At 57.4% G+C, this 27,882-nt stretch overlaps 1 protein-coding gene across 1 annotated transcript in view; it reads left to right on the forward strand.

Moving 5' to 3' along the window:
• SEMA7A (semaphorin 7A (JohnMiltonHagen blood group)) overlaps positions 1 to 27,882 on the forward strand; it is a 51,574-nt gene that overhangs the window by 16,197 nt on the left and 7,495 nt on the right. The window contains exons 2-11 of the mRNA XM_068144274.1: positions 9,672 to 9,805; positions 12,135 to 12,185; positions 13,380 to 13,475; positions 13,871 to 13,955; positions 15,121 to 15,231; positions 19,182 to 19,321; positions 20,503 to 20,681; positions 20,869 to 20,977; positions 22,940 to 23,138; positions 25,712 to 25,827. Of these exons, the coding sequence (XP_068000375.1) occupies positions 9,672 to 9,805; positions 12,135 to 12,185; positions 13,380 to 13,475; positions 13,871 to 13,955; positions 15,121 to 15,231; positions 19,182 to 19,321; positions 20,503 to 20,681; positions 20,869 to 20,977; positions 22,940 to 23,138; positions 25,712 to 25,827 (1,220 nt within the window). The remainder of the gene's footprint in view (positions 1 to 9,671; positions 9,806 to 12,134; positions 12,186 to 13,379; positions 13,476 to 13,870; positions 13,956 to 15,120; positions 15,232 to 19,181; positions 19,322 to 20,502; positions 20,682 to 20,868; positions 20,978 to 22,939; positions 23,139 to 25,711; positions 25,828 to 27,882) is intronic.

Raw genomic sequence — 27,882 nt, forward strand, 5'->3', positions numbered from 1 at the left:
CAGCACAGTGGTGAGCTTCATGCTGCACCAGTTTAAATCCCATGGACCCAACCCTGTGTCCCCTTCACAGGGCAGCAGCAGGAGAGTTCAGGAGACCGCAGGAGCTCAGGGCAGCACAGGTGGTGCCAAGGAGCAGGTGAGCCCCAGGCCCTGCCTGCTTCCCCCTCTTCCTGTTGTCAGAGAATCATAGACCTGTCTTGGTTGGAAGAGGTTTGGTTTATGATCATTGAGTCCAACCTTCAACAGGGATCACACTTAACAAGGGTTTCATGAGGAGCAAGAGAAGGACCTTCCTCTCCTCTGCACCAGTGCTGCTCCCAGGAAGCAGAAGGTTCTTATCCTTCCCTGGAAGGACCTTTCTCTCCTGTGCACCAGTGCTGCTCCCAAGAAGCAGAGGGTTCTTATCCTTCCCTGGAAGGACCTTTGTCTCCTCTGCACCAGTGCCTCTCCCAGGAAGCAGAGGGTTCTTATCCTTCCCTGGAAGGACCTTTGTCTCCTCTGCACCAGTGCCTCTCCCAGGAAGCAGAGGGTTCCTATCCTCCTTCCCTTGAAGATTCTGCGTCAATGCTGCTCCCAAGAAGCAGAAGGTTCTTATCCTTCCCTTGAAGGACTTTCCTCTTCTCTGCACCAATGCTGGTCCCAGGAAGCAGAGGGTTCCTATCCTATTCTCCTTCTCTGGAGACATTCAAGACCCACCTGGATGTGTTCCTCTGTGACCTGTGCTGGATTCTGTGGTCCAGCTCTGGCAGGAGGGGTTGGACTCGATGATCTTCAGAGGTGCCTTCCAACCCTTAGCTTACTGTGAGCCTGCCCTTGAAGGATTTGCCTCTCCTCTGCACCAGTGCTGCTCCCAGGAAGCAGAGGGTTCTAATGCTGCTTCCCTCCCCTCCCCAAAGCTTCATCTCAGTTCCTCATTTCAAATTGCTGGCACCAGCTGATGGGCCATCAGCTCCATTTCAGGCAGCCACAGCCTTCCATCAGCACCTCTGAATTGGACACACACCCCCTTCCCCCCCTCCAAAATACTGGGAGCCCTGCAAGCTGGTGACTAAACCCTGTCTGGGATGCAGGAGTCAGCTGCCAGACCGGGGAGGGAGGAAGGACTGAGCTGAGTCAGGAGCAGAGCTGGGTTCTTCAGCGTGCCTGCAGCCAGCCTGCACGCCCACAGGATGCTGCTCTGCTGGGACATCTGTTCTGGGGGCTGGGGCCATGCACAAAGCTCTGGGGTGCTCTGGGAGCCCCCCAACCTTGCAGAGGTGCTGGGGAGGGCCAGGCTTTGCCCAGGCTCATAGGGCTCTGCTGAGTGTGTTGCTGGAGCCAAAGAGCCCTTGGGTGTGTCAGCAGAGCTGGGTTTGATGGGAGGCAATCCTGATCCACCCTGTCAGATGGGAAGCAGGATTCCTCCGGCTGTTGCTCTCAGCACAGATACAAACTGGAACCCAGGAGGTTCCACTTCAAGCTGAGGAGAAAATTCTTTGCTATGAGGGTGTGCTGGAGGTGCCCAGAGAGCCCTGGGGCTGTTGAGCCTGGAGCAGAGCAGCCCCAGAGGGGAGCTGAGCAATGCTCAGCAAGAGCTGAAGGGTTGGGGGCAGGAGGTTGGGGCCAGACTCTGCTCAGTGGTGCCCAGGGACAGGACAAGGAGCAAGGGGCACAAACTGGAGCCCAGGAGGCTCCATCTGAGCAGGAGGGGAAACTTCTTTGGTGTGAGGGTGCTGGAGGCCTGGAGCAGGCTGCCCAGAGAGGCTGTGGAGTCTCCTGGTGTGGAGAGCTTCCAAACCTTCCCTTGTGCTCCTGGGCAGGCTGCTGTGAGTGCCCTGCTGTAGCAGGAAGGTTGGCCTGGATGGTGTCCCTAGGTCCCTGCCAGCTCCCACCATTCTGATCCAATGAGTCAGGATTCTTTTGGTCCCTAAATGCTCTGTGACTTCTGCAGGGTGAGAAACTTGGAAGGTTCTATTGCTGTGAGGGTGCCAGAGACCTGGAGCTCAGAGGGGTTGTGGAGACTCCTTCTTTGGAGAGGTCCCAACCCCACCTGGACATGGTTGTAGCCAGCTGGGGGTTGGTCTCTTGTGCCAGGCAGGCAAGCAGCCCCAGAAGAAGAGGACACAGTCTGCAGCTGTGCCAGGGGAGGTTGAGGCTGGAGGGAAGGAGAAAGTTGTTGGCAGCAAGAGGAATTGGCCCTTGGGCTGTGCTGCCCAGGGAGGTGGTGGAGTCCCCATGGCTGGAGGTGTTGCAGAGGGGATTGGATGTGGCCCTTGGAGCCATGGTTGAGTTGTCAGGAGGTGCTGGGTGACAGCTTGGACTTGATCAGCTCTGAGGCCTCTTCCAACCTTATTGATTCTGTGATTCTATGACATTGTGATCCTGGGCAAGCTGCTGTGGGTGACCCTGCTTTAGCAGGAGGGTTGGACTGGATGATCTCCAGAGGTCCCCTCCAACCCCCAGCAGGCTGGGGTTCAGGGATTCTTTCAGGCTGATGCTGTCTGTGTGTGCTTCAGAGGCTTGAGCGTGGGTCCAGCTCCTTTGGAGGCCCATGTGAAGGACTTACTTGGATACATTTGGCTTAAAGCTTGGACAAAATGGTCCTTGAGGTTCCTTCCACCCTGGCATTCTCTGATCCTATGGACCTCATCCAGGGGCATCTCCCTCTTCCTTTCCCTCCTCCTCCTCTTCTGTTACCTCACCCTGCAGGCATCCTTCCGAGCTGCAGCGGGCTCCGTTTCTCCCTCATTTCATCTTGTTCCTCCCCAATCTGCTGTGTGCAGAGCACAAAGCTGCTCTTTCTCCCATCCCTCCCACCCCCCCAGCCCCAGGGTTAGCATTTCAATTGACAATTGTGCCATTGAGCTGCTGGCTGCTGGGGGCTTGGCAGCAAATGCCAGGCAAAGGGACTCAGCAGGGTTGGAGAGGCTCTGGGAATAAGCTCTGTGTCTTCTGGAGCTCCAGACTTCATTTCAGAGGGAGGGTGGTGGCAGGGTCATGCTTTCCCCTTTCTAGGAGGAGTGAGAAGTGTCAAAAGCAGCCTTGGACTTGCCAGGAGGGGGGTGACCCCCTTCTGTGGGGACACAGTCATGGAATCACAGAGTGCATTGGGTTGGGAGGGACCCTCGAAGGTCATCTTGTCCAACCCCCTTGTAGTCAGCAGGGATCATAGAACTGTCAGGGTTGGAAGGGACCATCCAGTTCCAACCCCCTGCCCTGGGCAGGGACACCTCACACCACAGCAGCTTGCTCACAGCCACCTCCAGCCTGGCTGCAAACACCTCCAGGCAGGAGGCTTCCACCACCTCCCTGGGCAGCCTGGGCCAGGCTCTCACCACCCTCCTGGCCAACAACTTCTTCCTCACAGCCAGTCTCAAGCTCCCCACTTCTAGTGCTGCTCCATCCCCCCCAGGCCTATCCCTCCCTGACACCCTCCAAAGTCCCTCCCCAGCTTGCTTGCAGCCCCCTGCAGATCCTGGGAGGCCACCAGAAGGTCTCCTGGGAGCCTTCTCCTCTCCAGCCTGCACAACCCCAACTCCCTCAGGCTGTCCTCACAGCAGAGCAGCTCCAGCCCTCTGCTTATCCTCCTGGCCCTTCTCTGGGCACCTTCCACCCTCAAAATTCCCTCCCCAGCTTTCTCATAGCCCCCCTTCAGATACTGGCAGGCCACAGTAAGGTCCAACTAGATCAGGTTGCTCAGAGCCCCATGCAGTTAGGCCTTGAGTGCCTCTAGAGATGGGGTCTCCACCAGTTCCCTGGGCAACCTCTTCTAATGTTTCAGTGCCTTCATTGTGCAGAACTTCCTCCTACCATCCAAGCCTGCTCCAGTGTCAAACCACACTGTGGGCCTTCATGTGCCCTCTGCAATGTCATCCTCGCCTCTTGCAGCCATTTATAGCCCCAGCTCTCAGGCTGGGGGTGCAGGGCTGCTCTTCCTCATCCTGCCAACTGAGAAGCAAAAGTGAAAGGGATGAAACAGAAGCTCAAGTGAAACCTCCTCTGTTCCACCCCGAAACCACTCACCCAAGGCAGAGCAGAGGCTGAGTGCCACTTGTGCAGGGCAGAGGCTCCCCAGCCCCTGCTCTCAGAAACACCTTCCCAAGGCTCTCTGTTAAACACCTCCAGGGGTGGGGACTTCACCACTTCCCTGTTCCTGCTGCACAACTGCTGGACTTACATTGGCTGCACCAACCCCAGGCAGTGCTGCAGGCTGGGGCCAGAGTGGCTGAGAGCAGCCAGGCAGAGAGGGAGCTGGGGGCAGTGGTGGAGAGCAGCTGAAGAGGAGGCAGCAGTGTGCCCAGGGGGCCAAGAAGGCCAAGGGCATCCTGGCCTGCAGCAGGCAGAGTGTGGCCAGCAGGAGCAGGGAGGTGATTGTGCCCTGGGCTCAGCACTGCTTAGGCCACAGCTTGAGTCCTGTGTCCAGCTCTGGGCTCCTCAGTTTCAGAAGGAGATTGAGAGACTTGAAGGTGTCCAGAGAAGGGCAAGGAGGCTGGGGAGGGGTCTGGAGCACAGCCCTGGGAGGAGAGGCTGAGGGAGCTGGGCTTGCTTAGCCTGCAGAAGAGGAGGCTCAGGGGAGAGCTTCTTGCTCTCTGCAACTGCCTGCAGGGAGGTTGGAGCCAGCTGGGGGTTGGTCTCTTGTGCCAGGCAGGCAAGCAGCCCCAGAAGAAGAGGACAGAGTCTGCAGCTGTGCCAGGGGAGGTTGAGGATGGAGGGGAGGAGAAAGTTGTTGGCAGCAAGAGGAATTGGCCCTTGGGCTGTGCTGCCCAGGGAGGTGGTGGAGTCCCCATGGCTGGAGGTGTTGCAGAGGGGATTGGATGTGGCCCTTGGAGCCATGGTTGAGCTGATCAGATGGTGCTGGGTGACAGCTTGGACTTGGTGATCTCAAAGGTCTTTTTCAACCTGGTTTATTCTGTAATTATCCTATCCTATCCTATCCTATCCTATCCTATCCTATCCTATCCTATCCTATCCTATCCTATCCTATCCTACCCTATCCCATCCCTATCCTATCCCATCCTATCCTATCCTATCCTATCCTATCCTATCCTATCCTATCCTATCCTATCCTACCCTATCCCATCCCTATCCTATCCCATCCTATCCTATCCTATCCTATCCTATCCTATCCTATCCTATCCTATCCTATCCTATCCTATCCTATCCTATCCTATCCCATCCTATCCTATCCCATCCCTATCCTATCCCATCCCTATCCTATTTTACTCTATATTCAATCCCCCCTCCTGCTGCTGTGCAGCCCTGTGGGGCAGGGAAGGGCACCCTGGAGGTGTGGTGTGGGTGAGGAGCTGCAGGCTGGAGGGGCAGAGGCTTTTCCCTTCTGTGCCATGGCACAGCTCCAGCCTCTCATGTTGGGGCTGAGGCGCCCTGTGAAGCAGTGACCCACCCTGGAACAGCCCTGCCCAGAGCAGTGGAGGAGTCACCGTCCCTGGAGGGTTTTAAACGATGTCTGACTGAGGAGCTTAGGGCCACAGTCTGACAGCTGTGTGCAGGGAGATGTTAGGCTTCTGGTTGGACTCAATGTTCTTAAGGTCTTTTCCAACCAGGCTCCTCCAGATCCAGTTGAATCAGCAGCAGGGCTGCAAGCACACTCCTGGGCCTTGGCTTAGCAGAGCTGTTTACTCTCCACTCAGTGATTCAGTGTGGTCCCTGGGGAGCTGTAGGATAAACAATGCTTTGGAGCCAACCAAATGATTGTTTTGGGGCTTGTTTGTTTCTGGCTGCATGGAGCAGAAGGGTGGCCTTGCAGGTTGCCATGGCTCTCACAGCTGAAACTTAAAGGAACAAGCCTCAAAACTAAAGCAAAGGGCACCCAGGGCTGGGCCAGGAGAAAGAAGGAGGTGGAGGAGGAGGAAGGGTTGGGGCATGGCTGCAGGTGGAGTAGCAGGAAATCTGTGGGCTGGAGGCTTGAAAAGAAGAGCAAAGGTTGCTGAAGTTTGGCCAGGCCTGTCTGAGGTGTGCTGGTGATGGGTTGTGGTAGCTCAGTGGGGGGAGAAGGGCTTTAGGGGCTTCCCTGTGCATGGGCTGTTGCCTTCCTCCTCTGCAGGTTGGAACAAGAAGGATGTGTAGAGAGCTATGAGGCAGTGGGGTGGTGGAAAGGGGTAAGTCCTCTCCACCCCCCAGCAAGCATCAGCTGAGCCTGTGGCTGCTGAGACTCTCCAGGGTGATGGAGAGGGGCAAAGTCCTCTCCCTCTAGCAAGCATCAGCTGAGCCTGTGGCTGCTGAGACCCTCCAGGCTAGCTGGCACAGCTGGCTGCATTCCCTGCTTGGAGAGCAAAGGAGTTGCACAGTCACTCTGGGAAGACTCCATGCCAGCTGCTCCAGCAGCCAAAGCACTTGCCCAGGACTTCCTCTGAGTCCTTGGACAAGCTCAGGAGTTTCTCTGAGTCCTTGGACACAGGCAGGATGGTCATGCTGAGGAGGGGACAGGGACCATTGTCCAGCCAGGCTTTCTGGCTGTGGAATCATAGTATCACAGTATCATAGTATCATTCAGGGTTGGAAGGGACCACAAGGATCCTCTAGTTCCAACCCCCCTGCCATGGGCAGGGACACCCCACACTAGATCAGGCTGGCCAGAGCCTCAGCCAGCCTGGGCTTAAACACCTCCAGGGACAGGGCCCCAACCACCTCCCTGGACAACCCATTCCAGGGCTTCACCACTCTCATGGTGAAGAACCTCCTCCTCACATCTAGCCTGAATCTCCCCACCTCCAGCTTCATTCCATTCCCCCTAGTCCTATCACTACCTGAGATCCCAACTGCTGGACCTCTCCCATGCTGCTGTGCAGCAAATCAGGGCAGGGGAGGGCACCCTGTTGGTGAGAAGCTGCAGGCTGGAGGGCAGAGGCTCCATCCTCTCCCTTTGTGGCTGAGGTACAGTGAGCCACCCGGGAACAGCCTGCCCAGGACAGTGGTGGAATCACCATCCCTGGTGAGACACTGCCCAGGGAGGTGGTGGAAGCCTCCTGCCTGGAGGTGTTTGCAGCCAGGCTGGAGGTGGCTGTGAGCAAGCTGCTGTGGTGTGAGGTGTCCCTGCCCATGGCAGGGGGTTGGAGCTGGCTGAGCCTGGAGCTCCCTTCCAGCCCTGCCAATTCTGTGATTCTAAGAGCTCCAGCAGCAGTTTCCCTCCCTCCTCCTCTTCCTCTATCACCAGCCCTGCCGGGGGCCAGACCGGGAGGGGGTGATGGCTCCATTGTGCAGCTCTCCTGTTCCCCTGGGGCCAAGGGGACAATAGCTCAGCTCTGAGCCTGGGAACTGCCTTTTGGAACTGGCTGACCCTCGGGGTCCCTTCCAACCCTGACAACTCTGTGATTCTATGATCCCTGGAGGAGTTTAGAAGACTTCTGGGTGAGGAGCTTAGGGTCTTAACAGTTTTGTGCAGGCAGATGTTAGGTTCTGGTTGGACTTAATGATCTTAAGGGCACTCCAAACCAGGCCAGTCTATAGCTGTGTGACCCCCAGGGGGCTGTGAGCAGCACAGTGGAGCAGCAAGCCACCCGTGGAGCAGGCATTCAGCAGCCCTGCTGAGCTCTAAGAAGCCTTCTGTACTCGAGGCTCTGCAGAGCCTGGGTTCAGGGAGCTGGGGGCAGAGAGAGGAGCTGTGGGCTGTGCAAGGCTTGTCCTCTGGCTGTCCTGCCAAGCGGCCCCCTATAAATAGAGAGGCCACGTGCCGCTGATTAATGGCCTGTCTGGTGCCCTTGGCTGGCTGGGAGCAGCAGCACTTGCCAGCAGAGAGGCCCCCTCTCCTCTGGGAAAGGGCAGAGAGGGAGTGCTGGAAACAGCCTGCTCTGACTGAGCTCCAGGGCAGGCCTGCTGGGAGACCTGTTCCGCCTCCTCCTCACTGCAATCCCTCTCATGCCCTTGCTGCAAGCTGTGGTGGGATCACAGAGCCAGGACCTTTCAGCTCATCCAGTCCAACCATTCTCTAACTCTGCCAAGGCTGCTGCCAAACCAGGTCCCTCAGCACCACAGCTCTGCCTCTTTGAAGCACCTCCAGGGATGGGGATTCAGCCACCTCCCTGGGCAGCCTGGGGCAGTGCTTGAGAACCCTTTCAGTCAAGAAGCTTCTTCTAATGTCCCACCCAAACCTTCCCTGGGGCAACCTGAAGCCATTTCCTCTCATCCCATTGCTTGACAGTAAGAAAAAGAGACCAGGACCCACCTGGCTCCAACCTCCTTTCAGGGAGCTGTGAAGAGCCAGGAGGTCTCCCCTCAGCGTCCTCCTCCCCAGATCAAACAACCTCAGGTCCCTCAGCTGCTCCTCACAAGACCTATTCCCCAAACCCTCCCCCAGCTTTGCTGCCCCTCTCTGGACCTGCTCAGGCTGCAACTCACATGCAGCCTGCTGTGGAGCTGGGCCCCAGCACAGCTGCTCAGAGCTGCCCAGATGTGGCTGCACCATCCCAGAGAGGAATGCAGGACCCCACTGAGGGAAAGCAGAAGCCCCAGGGCAGGCAGCTCACAGCTGTGCTGTGGTGTGGGGCCAGCCTCCCACGCCTGAGCTTGCAACATGGAGGGGAAGGGAAGATGTTTAGAGGAAAGAGGGGCTGGAAAAGCCAGAAGGTGAAAGAGGAAGGAAAAGAGGGGAGGACAGGCAGTGCTTCCCCCCAGCTGGGCCTGGAAAGCTCCCTGTTTGCAGCAACTGGTTGTGACACAGGTCCTAGGTCTTGCATCTCACTTGTAGGGGGTGGGAAGTCATGAGTTGTGCCTTTTGCTGCTCCCTTCACATGTGAGCTTGGCCTGGAGGCTTCAAACTGTCTCCATCCCTCCCACACCCCTGAGGGGATGATGCTGGAGGTGGGTGAGGAGAGCTGTGATGCTGAGCTGTGGCTGGCAGGAGATGATCTTCCCTGTGGGCAGAGGGAGCTGAACCCTGCAGAGGGTTTTCAGCCTACAGAGCCAGTTCTAAGTCACTTTGAACTTCTGCTTTCCTACGAGAGAGCTCTGCTGTGAGCACAGCCTGAGGGAGTTGGGGTTGTGCAGGCTGGAGAGGAGAAGGCTCCCAGGAGACCTTCTGGTGGCCTCCCAGGACCTGCAGAGGGCTCCAAGAAAGCTGGGGAGGGACTTTGGAGGGTGTCAGGGAGGGATAGGACTGGGGGGGATGGAGCAGAACTAGAGGTGGGGAGCTGGAGACTGGCTGTGAGGAAGAAGCTGTTGGCCAGGAGAGTGGTGAGAGCCTGGCAGAGGCTGCCCAGGGAGGTGGTGGAAGCCTCCTGCCTGGAGGTGTTTGCAGTCAGGCTGGAGGTGGCTGTGAGCAAGCTGCTGTGGTGTGAGGTGTCCCTGGGCATGGCAGGGGGTTGGAGCTGGCTGAGCCTGAAGCTCCCTTCCAGCCCTATCAATTCTATGACTCTAAGAGCTCCAGCAGCAGTTTCCCTCCCTCCTCCTCTTCCTCCATCACCAGCCCTGCCGGGGGCCAGACCATTGTGCAGCTTTCCTGTTCCCCTGGGGCCAAGGGGACAATAGCTCAGCTCTGAGCCTGGGAACTGCCTTTTTCCCCTGCCTGCCTGGCTCTGACCCTGGCAGCCCAGAGGGCTCCCAGCTCCCCGTCCTTGCTCCTTGTTTTTCTCGTCACTGGCGCTGAGGCTGCGGAAGGGGCCCCGGGGAGGGGGGTGGCTGGGGATGCTCTCTGCAGCTGGCTTCTCTCACCCAGTGTCTCTCTGTGCTGGCCCTAGGTGTGAAAGAGTATGTGTTCCCCAGGAGTGAGAAGTACCCTGTCTTCTACCACGAGGAGAACAGCTCAGCCATCTACGTTGGGGGAGAAGGGAGGCTTTACTACTACGACTTTGCCACCTCTGAGAACTACACGGTAAGGATCCTCTGCTGGCAGCTGTGGCCCCACAGCCCCCAGAAAGAAGTGTCTTTGCCAGCAGTAAAGCCGGGCCTGGAAGCATCTAGTCTCTGCTTAGCCTGCCACATCCAGTTGGGAAGTCCAGAATGAGGGCAACAGAGAGCCAGAGAAGGTCCAGAGAAAGGCAACCAAGCTGGGGAAGGGTTTGGAGAAGAGGGCTGGGGGAGGAGCCGCTGAGGGAACTGGAGATGTGTCAAACTGCATCTTACTGAGGATTTATCTGGGTTTTGATAGAGAAGAACACCACCAAAAGATGCTATGTCCCACAACATGGAGCTCTTCTGGCCCCAGCAAAGCCAGGGATGGCATCTCCTAGGTGGCACTGAAAGGGGTTCTCACTGCTCCACTGCTCCAGAAAGCTGCCAGGCAGGGTCTGAGCAGCAGGGAAAAGCAGAGACAACCAAGCTCACCTGGGGGGAGAAGTGGAAGGGAGGCTCAGGCAGCCACTGGAAGCACAGGACCTGCCCCCTGCTGCGGTTGGCGATGGTGAAGGTCACGGTGCAGGGGGTGCCAACGGGACAGGACCCAAACTGGATGTGATCCCCTGGGTCAGCTGTTGGCGATGAGAGGTTTGGGTTGGAGAAGAGGAGGCTCAGGGGAGACCTTCTTACCCTCTGCAACTCCCTGCAGGGAGGTTGGAGCCAGCTGGGGGTTGGTCTCTTGTGCCAGGCAAGCAGTACCAGAGCAAGAGGACACAGTCTCCAGCTGTGCCAGGGGGAAGTTTAGGCTTGATCTTAGAAAGAAGTCCTTCCCAGCCAGAGGAATTGGCCCTTGGGCTGTGCTGCCCAGGGAGGTGGTGGAGTCCCCATGGCTGGAGGTGCTGCAGAGGGGATTGGATGTGGCCCTTGGAGCCATGGTTGAGTTGTCAGGAGGTGCTGGGTGACAGCTTGGACTGGATGAACTCTGAGGTCTCTTCCACCCCTATTGATGCTATGATTCTATGGTTAGGAACAATTTCTTCCCCAGAAAAGGCTGTCAGGTTCCAGCCCAGGAACTGGTAGAGTCCCCATCCCTGGAGGGGTTTGCAGGCTGTGCAGATGTGGTGGCTGAGAGCCATGGTTTAGTGGTGGGCTTGGCAAATGGGTTGGGTTAATGGCTGGCCTTGAGGAGCTTGAAGGGCTTCAGGCTAAGAGATTCTGTGACAAGGGGGAAGTGTTCTAGGCAGCTGTGGATGGGTTCTTCCCTGGCTGTGGTCCTTCTGAAGTCTTTGCTGAGCCAGGGAGAGGTTTTATTTCTGAGGGACCATTTCTTCAGTGTGAGAAGGGCTGCTCAGACTCAGGTCACTGCGGGGGATGGAGCAGCACTAGAAGTGGGGAGCTTGAGCTTGGCTGTGAGGAAGAAGTTGTTGGCCAGGAGGGTGGTGAGAGCCTGGCCCAGGCTGCCCAGGGAGGTGGTGGAAGCCTCCTGCCTGGAGGTGTTTGCAGCCAGGCTGGAGGTGGCTGTGAGCAAGCTGCTGTGGTGTGAGGTGTCCCTGCCCATGGCAGGGGGTTGGAGCTGGCTGAGCCCTGAGCATCCTTCCAGCCCTGACAGCTCTGTGATTCTCTGATTCCCTAAGCTCTCTTCCCATCCCTTTCCTTGGAAGTAAGAAGGTCTGCACCAGCTGGGCACTGAGTGCACACAACAGGAATACCTCCCTCATGCCCCCTTCTTGTCCTTCTCAAAGGAGCTGTTTGCTCCACTCTGGGCCCAGAAACTTCCCTTCTTGTTGCCAGGAGCAGTGTGGTTCTACCTTGGCCACCACCAGCTCCTCACGACAGATCCTCTCCCAAACTCCTCTGGAGAGCAGCCCAGGTTGGCTGCTTTGTCCTGGTTCTTTGAGTCTGCATCCCCACTTCTCCCTATCACCTCGAGGGCCTGAGAGACCCAGCCCAACCTCCCCAAGGGCTTCCAGAGACTCTCCAGGCTAGCTGGCACAGCTGGTGCCTTCCCTGCTTGGAGGGCAAAGGAGTTGCACAGTCACTCCGAGAGGACTCTGTGCCAGCTTCTCCAGCAGCCACAGCACTTGCTCAGGACTTCCTTGGACAAGCCCAGGAGTTCCTCTGAGTCCTTGGACAGAAGCAGGATGGTCATTACCTCGAGGCTCTGAGAGACCCAGCCCAACCTCCCCAAGGGTTTTCAGATGCTGGGGTGGGCCAAAGGGCTGCAACGCAACGTTCAGTGACCTGCTCAGCAAGGAGCCTCCTTTGCTGCCTCTCTGTGGAGAGAGTGGGCTGCATGGGGCTGAGCCCACCTCAGGTGGCTTGCAGAGGGAAGGACCTAAAGCATCTCTCTTCCTCTTTTATCCTAGGAAGACTTCCCAGTGAAAAATGAAGGACAGTGCGTGATGCCCGGGAGCTTGGTAGGTCCTACTGTGGTGGAAGAGCTGTGCTGGGGGAGGGCTGGAGGGCTTGGGTTGAAGGAGCTCTGTGTGTGCTGAAGGCCTCCAGCACTTGTGAAGCAGATCAGATGAGATGATGCTGGTTAGCTCCTCGGGGTTTGAGACCCGTGGAAAGAGGCAGGAAGCCACAGGGCAGTGTGCTTGGAGACTTGGCTGGAGGGCAGCTCCATGAAGTTCAACAAGGGCAAGTGTAGGGCCCTACCCCTGGGGAGGAACAACCTCCTGCAGCAGGACAGGGGAGGGGCTGACCTGCTGGGAAGCAGCTCCACAGAGAAGGAGCTGGGAGTGCTGGTGGTCAGCAAGGTCCCCATGAGCCAGCAATGCACACTCAGGACCAGGAAGGTCAATGGTGTCCTGGGGTGCTTGAGGAAGAGTGTGGCCAGCAGGTCAAGGGAGGTTCTCCTCCCCTTCTACTCTGCCCTAGTGAAGCCACATGTGGAGAGCTGGGTCCAGTTCTGGGCTCCCCAGTTCCAGAGGGACAGGAAACTAATGGAGAGAGTCCAGGGCAGGCTGGGAAGCTGCTGAGGGGCCTGGAGCAGCTCTGGGAGCAGCAAAGGCTGAGAGCCCTGGGGCTGAGAGCCTGGAGGAGAGCAGCCCCAGAGGGGCTCTGAGCAGTGCTCAGTGAGAGCTGCAGGGTAGGGGGCAAGAAGCTGGGGCCAGGCTCTGCTCAGCAGTGCCCAGGGACAAGACAAGGAGCAAAGGGCACAAACTGGAGCCCAGGAGGCTCCATCTGAGCAGGAGGAGAAAATTCTTTGGTGTGAGGGTGCTGGAGGCCTGGAGCAGGCTGCCCAGAGAGGTTGTGGAGTCTCCTGGTGTGGAGAGCTTCCAAACCTTCCCTTGTGCTGCTGGGCAGGCTGCTGTGAGTGCCCTGCTGTAGCAGGAAGGTTGGACTGGATGGTGTCCCTAGGTCCCTGCCAGCTCCCACCATTCTGAGCCAATCTTTTGGTTCTGAGGTCTCTTGTCTGGAGAGATCCCAACCCCCCCTGGGCATGGTGCTGCTGGGCAGGCTGCTGTGGGTGCCCTGCTCTGGCAGGGGGGTTGGACTGGCTGATCCCCAGAGGTCTCTTCCAACCCCCACCACGCTGGGGTGCTGGGAGTGGAGCCGTGGGGCTGTGCTCTGCCATCTTGCCCATGCTCCTCACCTTTGTGCTGCAGGAGGCCAACAAGAATTACCTCACCTTGGTGGAGCAGTATGGAGATGTGCTGTTAGTCTGTGGCACCGGTGCCTGCGCTCCCACCTGCTGGAACTTGGTATGCTGCGGCCACCCCGGCCGGGACCAAGGCTCTCACTGCTTCCTTTTGTGGTCTCTCCATCTCTCAAAGGCTTCCCTGACCCTCCCCCCCCACCCCCTTTCCTTCTTGGGTTGCTCCAAACCACCCAGCTGCCACCTTCCTTGAGCTGCTTGCTGCATCAGCACTGGTGGCAGCGGTCTGCATGTGCCACCTCTCTGCTCTCTTGTCACAGCTCCCCTCTTGTCACCCCCTGCCTGCAGCAGGGGCTCTGCCCCCTCTGTCCTGCCTTCCTTTGGGCTGTGCCAGCCCAGGAGAGCTACTTTCCTCCTGCCTGGGGGTGGGGGGGTGGGGGAGAGCACCTGGCTGCCCTGTCCTCAGCACCCTTCTAAGGGGTTGTTGCTGTCCTTCCCCAGACACAAAGGAAGGAGAGGACCCCGTGGGATGGGAGAGGCATTGCACCCTTCACCCCTGACTCCAACACCCTGGTGGTTGTTGATGGTAAGTCTGGCTGCTGACACCTCCATCCCTGGTGCTGTGCAGGACCTGGGAGTGCTGCAAGGTCACCAGGAGCCACCAGTGTGCCCTCATGGCCAAGGAGGTCAATAGTCTCCTGAGGTGCCACTGCAGGTGACCAGCAGGTTGAGGGAGGCTCTTCTCCTGCTCTGCTCTGCCTGAGTGAGGCCCCAGCTGGAGTTCTGTGTGCAGCTCTGGGCTCCCCACAGCAAAAAAGAGACTCCTGAGGGTGTCAGGGAGGGATAGGACTGGGGGGGATGGAGCAGCACTAGAAGTAGGGAGATTGAGCTTGGCTGTGAGGAAGAAGTTATTGCCCAGGAGGGTGGTGAGAGCCTGGCCCAGGCTGCCCAGGGAAGTGGTGGAAGCCTCCTGGCTGGAGGTGTTTGCAGCCAGGCTGGAGGTGGCTGTGAGCAAGCTGCTGTGGTGTGAGGTGTCCCTGCCCATGGCAGGGGGTTGGAACTGGCTGAGCCTTGAGCTCCCTTCCAACCCTATCTATTCTATGACTCTAAGAGCTCCAGCAGCAGTTTCCCTCCCTCCTCCTCTTCCTCTATCACCAGCCCTGCCGGGGGCCAGACCATTGTGCAGCTTTCCTGTTCCCCTGGGGCCAAGGGGACAATGGCAGGGGGTTGGAGCTGGCTGAGCCTTGAGCTCCCTTCCAACCCTGACAGTTCTCTGATTCTATGAAAAGCTTGAGGCTGCTTCAAGAGCTCCTCAAGACCCTCTGCTCCCTCTGGCCTGGGTGCTTCTTGCTCTTACCTTGATGAGTTCACATCCTGTAGGACAGAGCACAGTACCAGGCTGGCTGTTCCTGCCCAGGGTCCAGGGTTGACTCTGTGAGGGAGGGCAGAGTGCAATGAGAACCATGGGGAAGGAGGGTCCTGCAGTAACTCCACTGCTCTGAACCTGGCAGAGGGAGAGGTGAGGATCTCCCTCTGTCCACTCCTTAAGCCAAAGGATTGAAGGAGTCCTTCCAGGCCTGCCCAGCACTAAGCAGTGAGGACCGAGTCTCTCGACCTCTGTCCACCATCTCTATGAGTTCCTTGTGTCCAGTCAGTTCTTGGCTTCTTTGCTTCCCTCCCACCAAGCCTTCTGCTCCCTGTGGCAAGAGCCCAGCACAAATGAGCCCTCCTCTGCTCTCCCCTCCCCCCAGGTCCTGACATCTACTCCACCATCAAGAAGAGCCAGCAGAACGGCAAGATCCCGCGGTTCCGGCGCGTCAGGGGCGGTGGGGAGCTCTACACCAGCGACACAGTGATGCAGAGTAAGTCTGGGGCACATCCTGAAGGCCCAGCACCCACCCAGGCAGAGAAATGGGCTTCTCTCAGTCCACAGCTGCGGGTCAGAAGTCCCTGGAGAAGAGCATGGAGGGGGAACATCCTTTCTGCCCAGCTGAACTTCTGCCGTGGGCTTGGTGGCACCTGGGCAGCTGTGGGAGTCGTGGGATGGATTGAGTTGGAAGGGGCCCTAAAGATCAGCCAGTTCCAGACCCCCTGCCAGGGGCAGGGACACCTTCCACCAGGCCAGGGATGCTCAAAGCCTCATCCATAGAATCACAGAATCAATAAGGCTGGGAAAGAGCTCAGAGCTGATCAAGGCCAAGCTGTCACCCAGCACCTCCTGACAGCTCAACCATGGCTCCAAGGGCCACATCCAATCCCCTCTGCAACACCTCCAGCCATGGGGACTCCACCACCTCCCTGGGCAGCACAGCCCAAGGGCCAATTCCTCTTGCTGCCAACAACTTTCTCCTCCTCTCCAGCCTCAACCTCCCCTGGCACAGCTGCAGACTGTGTCCTCTTCTTCTGGGGCTGCTTGCCTGCCTGGCACAAGAGACCAACCCCCAGCTGGTGACAACCTCCCTGCAGGCAGTTGCAGAGAGCAAGAAGGTCTCCCCTGAGCCTCCTCTTCTGCAGGCTAAGCAAGCCCAGCTCCCTTAGCCTCTCCTCCCAGGGCTGTGCTCCAGACCCCTCCCCAGCCTCCTTGCCCTTCTCTGGACACCTTCAAGTCTCTCAATCTCCTTCTGAAACTGAGGAGCCCAGAGCTGGACACAGGACTCAAGCTGTGGCCTAAGCAGTGCTGAGCCCAGGGCACAATCACCTCCCTGCTCCTGCTGGCCACACTCTGCCTGCTGCAGGCCAGGATGCCCTTGGCCTTCTTGGCCCCCTGGGCACACTGCTGCCTCCTCTTCAGCTGCTCTCCACCACTCCCCCCAGCTCCCTCTCTGCCTGGCTGCTCTCAGCCACTCTGTCCCCAGCCTGCAGCACTGCCTGGGGTTGCTGTGGCCAAAGTGCAGCCCCTGGCACTTGGATGTCTTCAATCTCCTGCCCTTGGCCTCTGCCCATCTGTGCAGCCTGGCAAGGTCCCTCTGCAGAGCTCTCCTACCCTCTGACAGCTCAACTCCTGCCCCCAGCTTGCTGCCAGCTGCACATTTACTGATGACTGACTCAATGCCCTCATCCAGACCATCAATCCAGCCTGGTCTTAAACACTTTCATGGATGAGGCTTCTACAACTTCTCTGGGCAACCCTTTCCAGTGCCTTGCCACCCTCATAAGAGCTTCTTCCCAATGGCCAATCTAAATCTCTCCTGCTCTAGTTTCAAACCATTGCCCCTTGTCCTATCAGTTATAAAAAGTCCTTCTCCAGCTTCCCCTGAGGCCCCTTCAGGTACTGGAAGGCCTGATCTGGTCCCCATCCTCTGGTCCCCATCCTTAGTGCTGGTGAGGAGGGACCCAGCAGCTCCCTTCCAGCTCTCTGGCTGCCAGCTGGGGGGATTTCACCTCTTTGTTTCTGGGGCAAAACAGCATCTGATGAGGGAGTTCCTCTTGCTGAGGGTGAGGGGAAATGGAGAGAAATGGGTGGCAAGTCCCCTGTCAGATGCTGGAAGGAAATGTGGTGATGTAAAGATGCCAATCAGCTGCCTGCTGTGCTGGAAACAGGAAGGGCAACTTCCACTCTGAGCAGTAACTCTTTCCACATCCCCAGCCAGGGGCACAGCTTGAGGGGGGAAATGTCTGGGGCTGTCCATGGCACAGGGTGGGGAAGAGAAGAAAAGACCCTTCCTCAGTTTTCCATCAGCTGCTTGCACAGACTCTCAGAGTCACAGAATGGTAGAGGTCAGAAGGCACCTCTGAAGGCCATCAAGTCCAGAGCAGCTTCCCCTAGAGAAGGTCACACAAGAACACTTCCAGCTGGGTTTAGCATCTCTCCAGAGATGGAGACTCCACCACCACTCTGGGCAGCCTGCTCCACTGCTCCAAGTCAAGAAATTCCTCCTTGTGTTTAGATGGAGCTTCCTATGCTGCAGTTTGTGCCCACTGCCCCTTGTCCTGGCCCCATCCTCCTGACACCCACCCCTCAGCACTGAGGAGACCTCCCCCCCTCAGTCTTCTCTTCTCCACACTAAAAGCCACAATGCTCTCAGTCTTTCCTCAGCACAGAGAGGTTCCACTGCCCTCAGCAGCTTTGCTCTACCCTCTCCAGCAAGTCCCTGTCCTTGAACTGGGGAGCTCAGAGCTGGACACAACACTCCAGCAGGGCACAGTACACAACACTCCAGCAGGGCACAGTACACAACACTCCAGCAGGGCACAGTACACAACACACCAGGGCACAGTAGAGGGGGAAGGAGAACCTCCCTCAACCTGCTGGCCACATCTTCTTGATGCACCCCAGGGATGCCTTCCCAGTGCCAGTGGGGAATGGGAGGCTGTGGAAGCCTTGGCCAGCAACAAAATCAAATCAAGTGACCCCAGGGCACAGGAGGAGTGCTTCACACAGGGCAGTGAAGGGTTGAAACCAAGACTCCAGCAAGCCAGCCTGGTAGACCCAGAGTTATGAGGCCAATCCCAAGAGCTCCCTGCTGTGGGGACACCTACTAATGATGCTCAGTGGGACTCTGCTGCTGCTGCTGCTGGGGATGCCCTTTGTGGCCATGGTGTTTGTAATAGGAAGAACACTGTTGGGTGTTCCACAACAGGCACAAACAACTTGTCCCCACCAAGGACAGCCTCTTGGCCTGCAGCAGGCAGAGTGTGGCCAGCAGGAGCAGGGAGGTGATTGTGCCCTGTGCTCAGCACTGCTTAGGCCACAGCTTGAGTCCTGTGTCCAGCTCTGAAACCTCCTCTGTTCCACCCTGAAACCACTCACCCAAGGCAGAGCAGAGGCTGAGTGCCACTTGTGCAGGGCAGAGGCTCCCCAGCCCCTGCTCACAGAAACACCTTCCCAAGGCTCTCTGTTAAACACCTCCAGGGATGGGGACTCCACCACTTCCCTGTTCCTGCTGCACAACTGCTGGACTTACATTGGCTGCACCAACCCCAGGCAGTGCTGCAGGCTGGGGCCAGAGTGGCTGAGAGCAGCCAGGCAGAGAGGGAGCTGGGGGGAGTGGTGGAGAGCAGCTGAAGAGGAGGCAGCAGTGTGCCCAGGGGGCCAAGAAGGCCAAGGGCATCCTGGCCTGCAGCAGGCAGAGTGTGGCCAGCAGGAGCAGGGAGGTGATTGTGCCCTGGGCTCAGCACTGCTCAGGCCACAGCTTGAGTCCTGTGTCCAGCTCTGGGCTCCTCAGTTTCAGAAGGAGATTGAGAGACTTGAAGGTGTCCAGAGAAGGGCAAGGAGGCTGGGGAGGGGTCTGGAGCACAGCCCTGGGAGGAGAGGCTGAGGGAGCTGGGCTTGCTTAGCCTGCAGAAGAGGAGGCTCAGGGGAGAGCTTCTTGCTCTCTGCAACTGCCTGCAGGGAGGTTGTCACCAGCTGGGGGTTGGTCTCTTGTGCCAGGCAGGCAAGCAGCCCCAGAAGAAGAGGACACAGTCTGCAGCTGTGCCAGGGGAGGTTGAGGCTGGAGGGGAGGAGAAAGTTCTTGTCAGCAAGAGGAATTGGCCCTTGGGCTGTGCTGCCCAGGGAGGTGGTGGAGTCCCCATGGCTGGAGGTGTTGCAGAGGGGATTGGATGTGGCCTTTAATGAATGGGGCTATGGAGTTGGGCAGGAGGGAGAGGAAGGGCAATCCCCTGGGAAAGTGGCATGGGAAGGGCAGTTGTTAGTGGCAGTTGTTGGTTGGGCAGGGCTAGAGGATGGGCTTGGAGCATGCAGCACAAATGATCTTTGTGGTTCCTCATCCTGTCTGAAGGGCTGTGGGTGGCTGCAGAGCACGCGAGGGCTGCTCAGACGACACCTCTGCCTTCAGGCCAAGGTTTGCTGATGCCTCACTTCCCTTTCCAGACCCTCAGTTTGTCAAAGCCACCACCTTGAGGCACGAAGAGCCTCACCAGGACAAGATTTACTACTTCTTTCGTGAAGACAACCCAGATAAGAGTCCTGAGGCCCCCAGAAACATCTCCCGAGTGGCCCAGCTGTGCAAGGTACTATGGGGACAGTGTGTGGTGGGGAGAGAGGAGTGGTGCAGGGGTGAGAAATGGACACAGCTCCTCAACTTGGTGATGTTAGCTCATTCTTGGGCCCCTTTGGCTTAATTCTCTCCTCTGCCACAGAGTTTGTATGGGTATGGCCATGTCCTTTGACCTTCCCATCCTCTGTCTCCTGACTTGCCACAGAGGAGAGCAAGCCCTGTTCTGTCTCCCTGGGACCAGAGGGTCTTTTGTCTTAGAAAAGACCCTTTAAGGTCATAGAATCATAGGATTGTTTTGGTTGGAACAGACCTCTAAGTTCATCAAGTCCCACTGTCCCCCCAACACCACCATGCCCACTCAACCACGTCCCCAAGTGCCATGGCCACAAGTTTCTTGAACACCTCCAGGCAGGAGGCTTCCACCACCTCCCTGGGCAGCCTGTGCCAGGCTCTCACCACCCTCCTGGCCAACAACTTCTTCCTCACAGCCAAGCTCAATCTCTCCACTTCTAGTTTTGCTCCACACACCCCCCCCCCCCCAGTCCTATCCCTCCCTCACACCCTCCAAAGTCCCTCCCCAGCTTGCTTGCAGCCCCCTGCAGATCCTGGAAGGCCACCAGAAGGTCTTCTGGGAGCCTTCTCCTCTCCAGCCTGCACAACCCCAGCTCCCTCAGTCTGTGCTCACAGCAGAGCAGCTCCAGCCCTCTGCTCCTCCTTCTCTGGACACCTTTCAGCGCCTCCAGACCTTTCTTGTAAGAGGGGCTCCAGAACTGGGGTCTCACCAAGGTGGAGTAGATCATCAAGTCCAACCATTATCTGGCTCTCCAACATGATTGTTGCAGTGACCAGCATCAACTGCACCTTTGGAACATGTCCCAGAGTTATCCATCCAAGGGGAGGTTGAGGCTGGAGGGGAGGAGAAAGTTCTTCACAGAGAGAGTTGTCAGCCACTGGGCTGTGCTGCCCAGGGAGGTGGTGGAGTCCCCATGGCTGGAGGTGTTGCAGAGGGGATTGGATGTGGCCCTTGGAGCCATGGTTGAGTTGTCAGGAGGTGCTGGGTGACAGCTTGGCCTTGATCAGCTCTGAGGCCTTTCCCAACCTTCTTGATTCTACGATTCCAGGGGCCAGGGGGCAGGGGGACAATTTGTGTTCATCTCTGCCAAACCCTGACTCCCTCTTCCCCTCTCCCTCTAGGAAGACAAAGGGGGGACCAGTTCACTCTCTGCTTCCAAGTGGACCACCTTCCTGAAGGCCACTTTGATTTGTGTGGACCCAGTCACCAAGGGCAACTTCAACTGGCTGCAAGATGTCTTCTTCGTCCCGGCCAGGGACTGGCGCCGCTCCAAAGCCTACGGCCTCTTCACAAACACCTGGTGAGGGCCCTGCAGAGCCTGGCCCCTGCCCCAAACCCCTCCTTACAGCCCTTTTAGCCCCTCTGGCAAGCACCTGGAGGCCACAGTAGACACTGTCAGTAGCAACACGACGCCCACGGCCGTGCCCTGGCTTGTAGGGGTGGTGGCCGCTGTCTCCCTGACCTTCTCTTTGTCTCCTTGCCCACAGGGGCAGCTCTGCTGTTTGTGTCTATTCCTTTGAGGACATTGACAGAGTGTTTAGGACATCCAGACTCAAAGGCTACAATGGTCCCAACCCGGAGATCAAGCCTGGGCAGGTGAGTGACACCAAGCTGGGGGCAGGAGTTGATCTGTTGGAGGGTAAGAGAGCTCTGCAGAGGGCCCTTGCCAGGCTGCACAGATGGGCAGAGGCCAACAGGATGGCATTGAACAAGTCCAAGTGCCAGGGGCTGCACTTTGGCCACAATCACCCCATGAAGCACTACAGGCTGGAAGGGAGCTGCTGGGTCCCTCCTCACCAGCTCTGAGGGTGGGGACCAGAGGATGGGGACCAGGTCAGGCCTTCCAGTACCTGAAGGGGCCTCAGGGGAAGCTGGAGAGGGACTTTTTATAACTAATAGGACAAGGGGCAATGGTTTGAAACTAGGGCAGGAGAGATTTAGATTGGCCATTGGGAAGTTTAGGCTTGATCTTAGAGAGAAGCTCTTCCCAGAGAGAGAGATTGCCCATGGTAATGTGCTGCCCAGGGAGGTGGTGGAGTCCCCATCCCTGGAGCTGTTTAAGAAAGGTCTGGATGAGGCACTCAGTGCCATGGCCTGGTTGATTGGTTAGGGTTGGCTGATAGGTTGGGCTTGATGATCTCTTCCAACCTGGCTGATTCTGTGGTGCTGTGAGTGATTTTAAGATGCAGTGGAGAGGCCTCCTGAGGCCAGGAGAGCTTTACCACTGCAGTTATCAGAGTACCTGGGACCAGAGGAGGGGACAATCCCCACAGTGAGCACCCAGGTGAGAGCTGGGGCAGCAAAGGAAGGATGTGGGCACTGCAGGGAGGATCTGAGCTTTGTTGCTGGACAAGAAAAAAGAAGGCTGGGTAAGGTCCAACACCTTGGTACAGGGCAGGGGCAGGCGGGGTCTTGCCAGCCTCAGCAAGTGGACCTGGGGCTGGAGCACAGGGTTTTGGCTTGTGTTTGCTAACCCCAACCCTGAAGGCTGTGTGGCCATTCAGCAAGACTTGGGCAGCCCAAGAGCTGGGCAGAGAGGAACCTAATGAGGTTCAATGAGGATGAGCGCAGAGTGCTGCATCTGGGGAGGTGGAATCAACTGCAGCAGCAGAGGCTGGGAGGGGAGCTGCTGGGGAGCAGCCCCAAGGAGAAGGAGCTGGGAGTGCTGGGGGGCAGCAAGCTCTGCATGGGACAGCAATGTGCCCTGGGGGCCAAGAAGGCCAAGGGGGTTCTGGGCTGCATCCAGAGGAGTGTGGCCAGCAGAGCCAGGGAGGTTCTGCTCCCCCTCTGCTCTGCCCTGCTGAGACCTCATCTGGAATATTGCATCCAGCTCTGGGCTGCCCAGCTCAGGAGGGACAGGGAGAGAGTCCAAGGCAGGGCTACCAGGATGAGGAAGGGACTGCAGCACTGCCTGGGGAGGAGAGGCTGAGAGGGGAGTTAATCAATGTTTATAAATAGCTGAGGGCTGGGGGTCAGGAGGGAGGGGCCAGGGCCAGGCTCTGCTCAGCTGCACCCTGGGACAGGCCAAGGGGCAATGGATATAAACTCCAGCACAGGAGGCTCCAGCTCAGCATGAGGAGGAACTTCTGCACTGGGAGGGTCCCAGAGCCCTGGAGCAGGCTGCCCAGAGAGGTTGTGGAGTCTCCTTCTCTGGAGCCTTTCCAGCCCCATCTGGATGTGTTCCTGTGTGACCTGTGCTGGAGTCTCTGCTCCTGCTCTGGCAGGGGCTTGGACTGGAAGATCTCAGGAGGTCCCTTCCAACCCCTGACATCCTGTGAGCCTGTGAGCAGGTTCAGGGTGCACCACTGACACAGCAGCCAAGAGCAGGGACAGGGGAGACGCCCCTGAGCCTCTTGCAAGGGGTTGGCAAGGTGTCACCTCCCTAAAGTGTGACTTCTGCAGGGCAGGTGGCTGGTAGGACCTGCCCCAAGTGTGGTCAGAGCAGCCCCAGGGCTTATGTTTGCCCCCAGGGCAGGCTTGTGCCAGGCTCTCCTGCCTCAAGCCTCCTCCTCAGGGACCTGTCTGACTGCTGGTGGCTTCTGTCCCCTCTTCCTGCAGTGTGTTTCCTCTGGACAGCACACCCCCAGCGAGACCTTCAAGATAGCAGACAGCCACCCAGAGGTGGAGGAGCGTGTGGAGCCCCTGTCCCCCACCAAGAGCCCCTTGTTCCACAACAAGCACCGCTACCAGAAGATCGGGGTGCACGAGGTGACTGCAGGGGATGGACACCGCTACAACGTCCTCTATCTGGCCACAGGTACTGGGCACCACTCCCTCTGGGGCTCCTCAGGCTGTGCCTGAGGGCAGGGAACCCTTGCTTTGAGCAGCCTGGGCTGGTGGGAAGCCTCCCTGCCCGTGGCAGGGGGGTTGGCACTAGGTGATCTTTGAGGTCCTTTCTCACTCAAGCCATTCTGTGAAGCCAAGGGGAAGCAGATGGAACCCCCCAGTGTGGAGCAGAGCAAGAGGCTGTGTGCCCAGCTTGGCAAAGTGTTTGCAGAGCAAGGCAGAGGTCACCCAGCCCTCCCCAGGTGCAGCCTTGCGCTGTCAAGCAGAAATCTTCTGTGGAGGAGGGACCCGCTCTGTCATCTCCCACCCCTGCTTGTTCAGCTCGGGCTTCCTGTGAGGCCAAGCACCTCTGGCTAGGGTCACAGCCAGCTGATCACAGGTTCTGGGACATCTGGAGATGCTGTGGAGCTGGGCCAGGGCAATTCAGCTGCAGGTGAACAGGATAGAGGGCAGAAGGTTGGTGAGCTCAGTCAGGCTGCCCGGTTCCTGTGCAGTGCAGCTGCTTGCTGCCCACAAGGCGCAAAGGTCCAGCCCCAGAGCTGCACTGCACACCAAGCCTCCACAATGCCATCACCTAAAGAGCAGGGGAGCTGTGTGGCTGTTTGCCAAAGAGCCTCGAAGAGGACCAAAAGGATGACCAGAGGGGTAGAGCACTTCTCCTGCGAGGAGAAGCTGAGGGAGTTGAAGCTGTTCAGCCTGGAGAAGAGAAGGCTGCAGGGAGACCTTGGAGCAGCCTTGCAGGACCTGAAAGGGGCTCCAGGAGTGCTGGGGAGGGACTTTGGACAAGGGCTGGGAGTGACAGGATGAGGAGCTATGGTTTGAAACTAAAGCAGGGTAGACCCTATGGAGAAGTTCTTTAGTGTGAGGGTGGTGAGGCACTGGGAGAGGCTGCCCAGAGGAGTGGTGGGCACCTCACCCCTGGAAGTGTTTAAGGCCAGGCTGGATGAGGCTTTGAGCAATCTGGTCTGGTGGAAGGCCTCGCTGCCTGTGGTGAAGAGGGTTGGACCCAGATGATCTTTAAGGTCACTTCCAAACCATTTTATGATCCCTCTCCTTCCTGCCTGCCTACCTCCCTGAGCTGGCTCCCTACAGCTCTGCTCCTCCCTTCATCTGCACTGAGCTGGGATTTGTTCACTGGCACTTGTTGGAGGAGCTTTCTGGGGCTTAATCTGTGATTAAAAAACTGCAGCTGGCTCTCTGTAGGTGGCCTGGGTGAGATTAGGGCCCACACATGCTCAGACCGTTCTGATCTCATTGCCCCTGAGCTGCAAGGCAGCTAACGCCTTGCAGAGACCTGCACCAAATGCAGGGCTTGGCAGGAGCCAGCTCCTGCTGGGGGTCTGACCTGGGATCACAGCTTCACCTCCCCCTGGCTGCTGGTGGGGAAAGGAGTGGCTGGCTGGAGAAGAGGACAGCCATGCAAGTGCTACAAGAGGGTGGGGGGGATGAGGGCTCCTGAGCCCTGTTCCCTCAGGGTCTGACTTTTCACCCCTCCGCCCTGCTGACTCACTCACTTCAATCACCAGCTTGAGGTCATCTAACTGGGCAGGGGAGTTGGTTTCATTAGGAAACCAGAAAGACAAAGCCCCAGGCCAGGTGGTGGGGTGAGGCTGAGGCCAGGGGGATCAAAGCAGAGCTGCTGAGCAGTTGGTTTTGCCTCCTGAGCCTGATCAAAGCAAGGCACAGCTGGATCCCAAAGGGTGCCTGGCAATGGGTTCCTCGTGGCTCTGGGCTGACAGGGTGGCAAGGCTCTGTTGTGAGAAGCACCATTGTCTGGGGGATGATTTCCTAAGCAGAGCAGATGATTTCCTGCTCACAGAGGTTCTGTCTTCTCTGGGTGGCCTGGTTCAGGCATCCAGCCCAGCCTGGCTCTGCAGGGTGGGTATTGCCTGCCATGGGGAGCATTGGACCTCTGCCTGCCTGCTCCACCCTTGCCTGCAGCCCTTCTATTCTTTGGGGGTTGGGCTCCACGTTCTCCAGAGCTCCCTTCCAACTCCTACCATTCTGTGACTCTGTGAGAGAATTTGTCAGGGTTGGAAGGGAGCTCAAGGCTCAGCCAGTGCCAACCCCCTTGCCATGGGCAGGGCCACCTCACACTACAGCAGGTTGCTCACAGCCACCTCCAGCCTGGGATGAGGCTTCCACCACCTCCCTGGGCAACCTGTGCCAGTCTCTCACCACCCTCATGGGGAGAGAGCTTCTTCCTAACATCCAATCTGATGTGCTTCAGCAAGGATGGAGAGAGACTTTACAAAGGCCTGCAGGGACAGCACCAGGGGCAATGGCTTCAAACCAGAGCAGAGCAGATTGACATTGGAGGTTAGGAACAAGTTCTGCACCAGGAGGGTGGTGGAACACTGCAGCAGGCTGCCCAGGGAGGTGGTTGAGGCTCCATCCCTGGAGATATTCAAGGTGAGGCTGGACAGGGCTCTGGGCAACCTGCTCTAGCTGGGGATGTCCCTGCTGACTGCAGAGGGGTCGGGCTGGGTGAGGTCTGGAGGTCCCTTCCACGCCAGCCCATTCTGTGACTCTGTTTCCTTCTAGACAAAGGATCCATCCACAAGATCGTGGAGCTGCCGGACGGGGTGCAGAACATCATGGAGCTCCAGGTCTTCCCAAAGAAGGACCCAATCCAGTCCATGATCCTGGACCACAAAAGGGTGGGTCTCTGCCTGCTCCACCCAGAGGCTCTGGCTGTAGCTTTACAATCAGACAGCAGGGAGGCAGGAACTGATGGTTTAATGGCAGCTCTTGGATCTGGAAGGAGCCTTGCATGGGGCTGGGGGAGACCACATCTCCATGACTTTGAAATGCCTCCAGGAAGGGGGACTCCACCACTACCTTGGAAGAAGAGGCCCCTGGGCTTCACCAGGGGCAGGTCAGGTCCTGCCAGTGCTGTTAAATGGCTGTGCAGAGCAGGGCCCAGGGAGGTGGTGGAGTCCCCATGCCTGGAGGTGTTCCAGAAAAGATTGCATGTGGCTCTTGGAGCCATGGTTTAGATGTCAGGAGGTGTTGGCTATTAGCTTGGACTTGATGATCTCTGAGGTCTCTTCCAAGCTGGTTGATTCTGTCTGTGTGAATTGTGGAGTCATGAAGGTTGGGAAAGACCTCCAAGATCATGGAGACCAACTGCTAACCCCATGTGGCCAAGTCCACCACGAAACCAGGTCCCCCAGCACCACATCTCCATGGCTTTGACATGCCTCCAGGAATGGGGACTCCACCACTGCCCTGGGCAGCCTGCTCCAGGGCTTGACAAGCCCTGCAGGGAAGAAATGGTTCCTGATGTCCAACCTAGACCTCCCCTGGTGCACCTTGAGGCCATTTCCTCTTGTCTAACCATGTACCCAGCGACCCAACTGCCCTTCCCTCCAGCCTTGTGGGTGTGGGGGGGGAGGAATTCTGTAGCTGGGCTGATGTCCCCACTCCTGGGGAACTCTGTGTGGGCAGTGGAGCTTTTCAGACACCTCTTCTCCTCTGGAAGGCAGGGAAGAAGGTGGCTGCTTGCTCCCGGGGTGAAATATCCCCCTGGGACCCCCATGAAGCTGCAAGGAGCAGTGCTAGGGGCCAGGAAGGTGACACTGGGACGCTGTGGTGGGTTGAAGTTCCAACCCCTTCCCCCCAGCATAAAACTGCCAGACCAGCTCAGCTGAAAGCAAATGGAGCACAGCTCCGATCTAGGAATGTGGAATGCAAGGAACAGCCCCAAAAGATGCAATATTTACATGGATTTACCGTGCATAAAGAGCCACCAGGGCCCCACCCTGGGCAGAAGCAGCAGGCACCAACAGCTTCACCCTCCCTGCTCCCTGCCCTCCCCACCCTGTGCAGGGGAGGACGGAAGGGGAAGAGCAGAGCTGGTTAGAACTCAGCCACCACAGAGCAATGCAGCCAAGGGCAGCAGGAGCTGAGGAGCTGCTGCAGTGCAGGAAGTGGAGAGAGAGGGAGGAAAGTTCAGTTTGTACAACGAGCTTCATGTTGCTAATCAGCCCAAAGGCATTCATTAGGCCTATTGTTCTTGTTATTATTGTTGTTGTTACAATTATTTAGACCTAGATAATGATGTTATTATTATTTCTAATTATTATTCTCATTTTTAGACCCATATTATCAGTATTATTTAGACTTATTATTGCTATTTATTGCTGTTGCTGTTATTATTATTTAAAGTTATTGTTATCGTTCTTAGACCTATATTATTATTGTTATTATTATTAATTATTATTTAGACTTATTAGTATTGTCATTCTCATTGTTGTTATTATTATTATTTAGAACAATTAATATTATTTAGCATTATCATTATTTTTATTAATAATTATTATTATAATAATTTTTTAGACCCATATTGTTACTAAGATGGGGAGGCCTATGGATGTAGTCTACCTGGACTTCAGCAAGGCCTTTGACACTGTCCCCCATAGCAACCTCCTGGGCAAGCTGTCAGCCCATGGCTTGGACAGGAGCACACTGCATTGGGTTAGGAACTGGCTGGAGGCTGAGCCCAGAGAGTGGTGGTGAATGGTGCCACAGCCAGCTGGCAGCCAGGCACCAGTGGTGTGCCCCAGGGAGCAGTGCTGGGCCCTGTGCTCTTTAACATCTTCATTGATGATCTGGATGAGGGCATTGAGTCAGTCATCAGCAAGTTTGCTGACGACACCAAGCTGGGGGCAGGAGTTGATCTGCTGGAGGGTAGGAGAGCTCTGCAGAGGGAC

Source organism: Melanerpes formicivorus, unplaced genomic scaffold, assembly GCF_026170545.1.
Source record: "Melanerpes formicivorus ecotype bairdi unplaced genomic scaffold, bMelFor1.0.p_v2 SCAF_10, whole genome shotgun sequence".
Classification (NCBI taxonomy): Eukaryota; Metazoa; Chordata; class Aves; order Piciformes; family Picidae; genus Melanerpes; species Melanerpes formicivorus.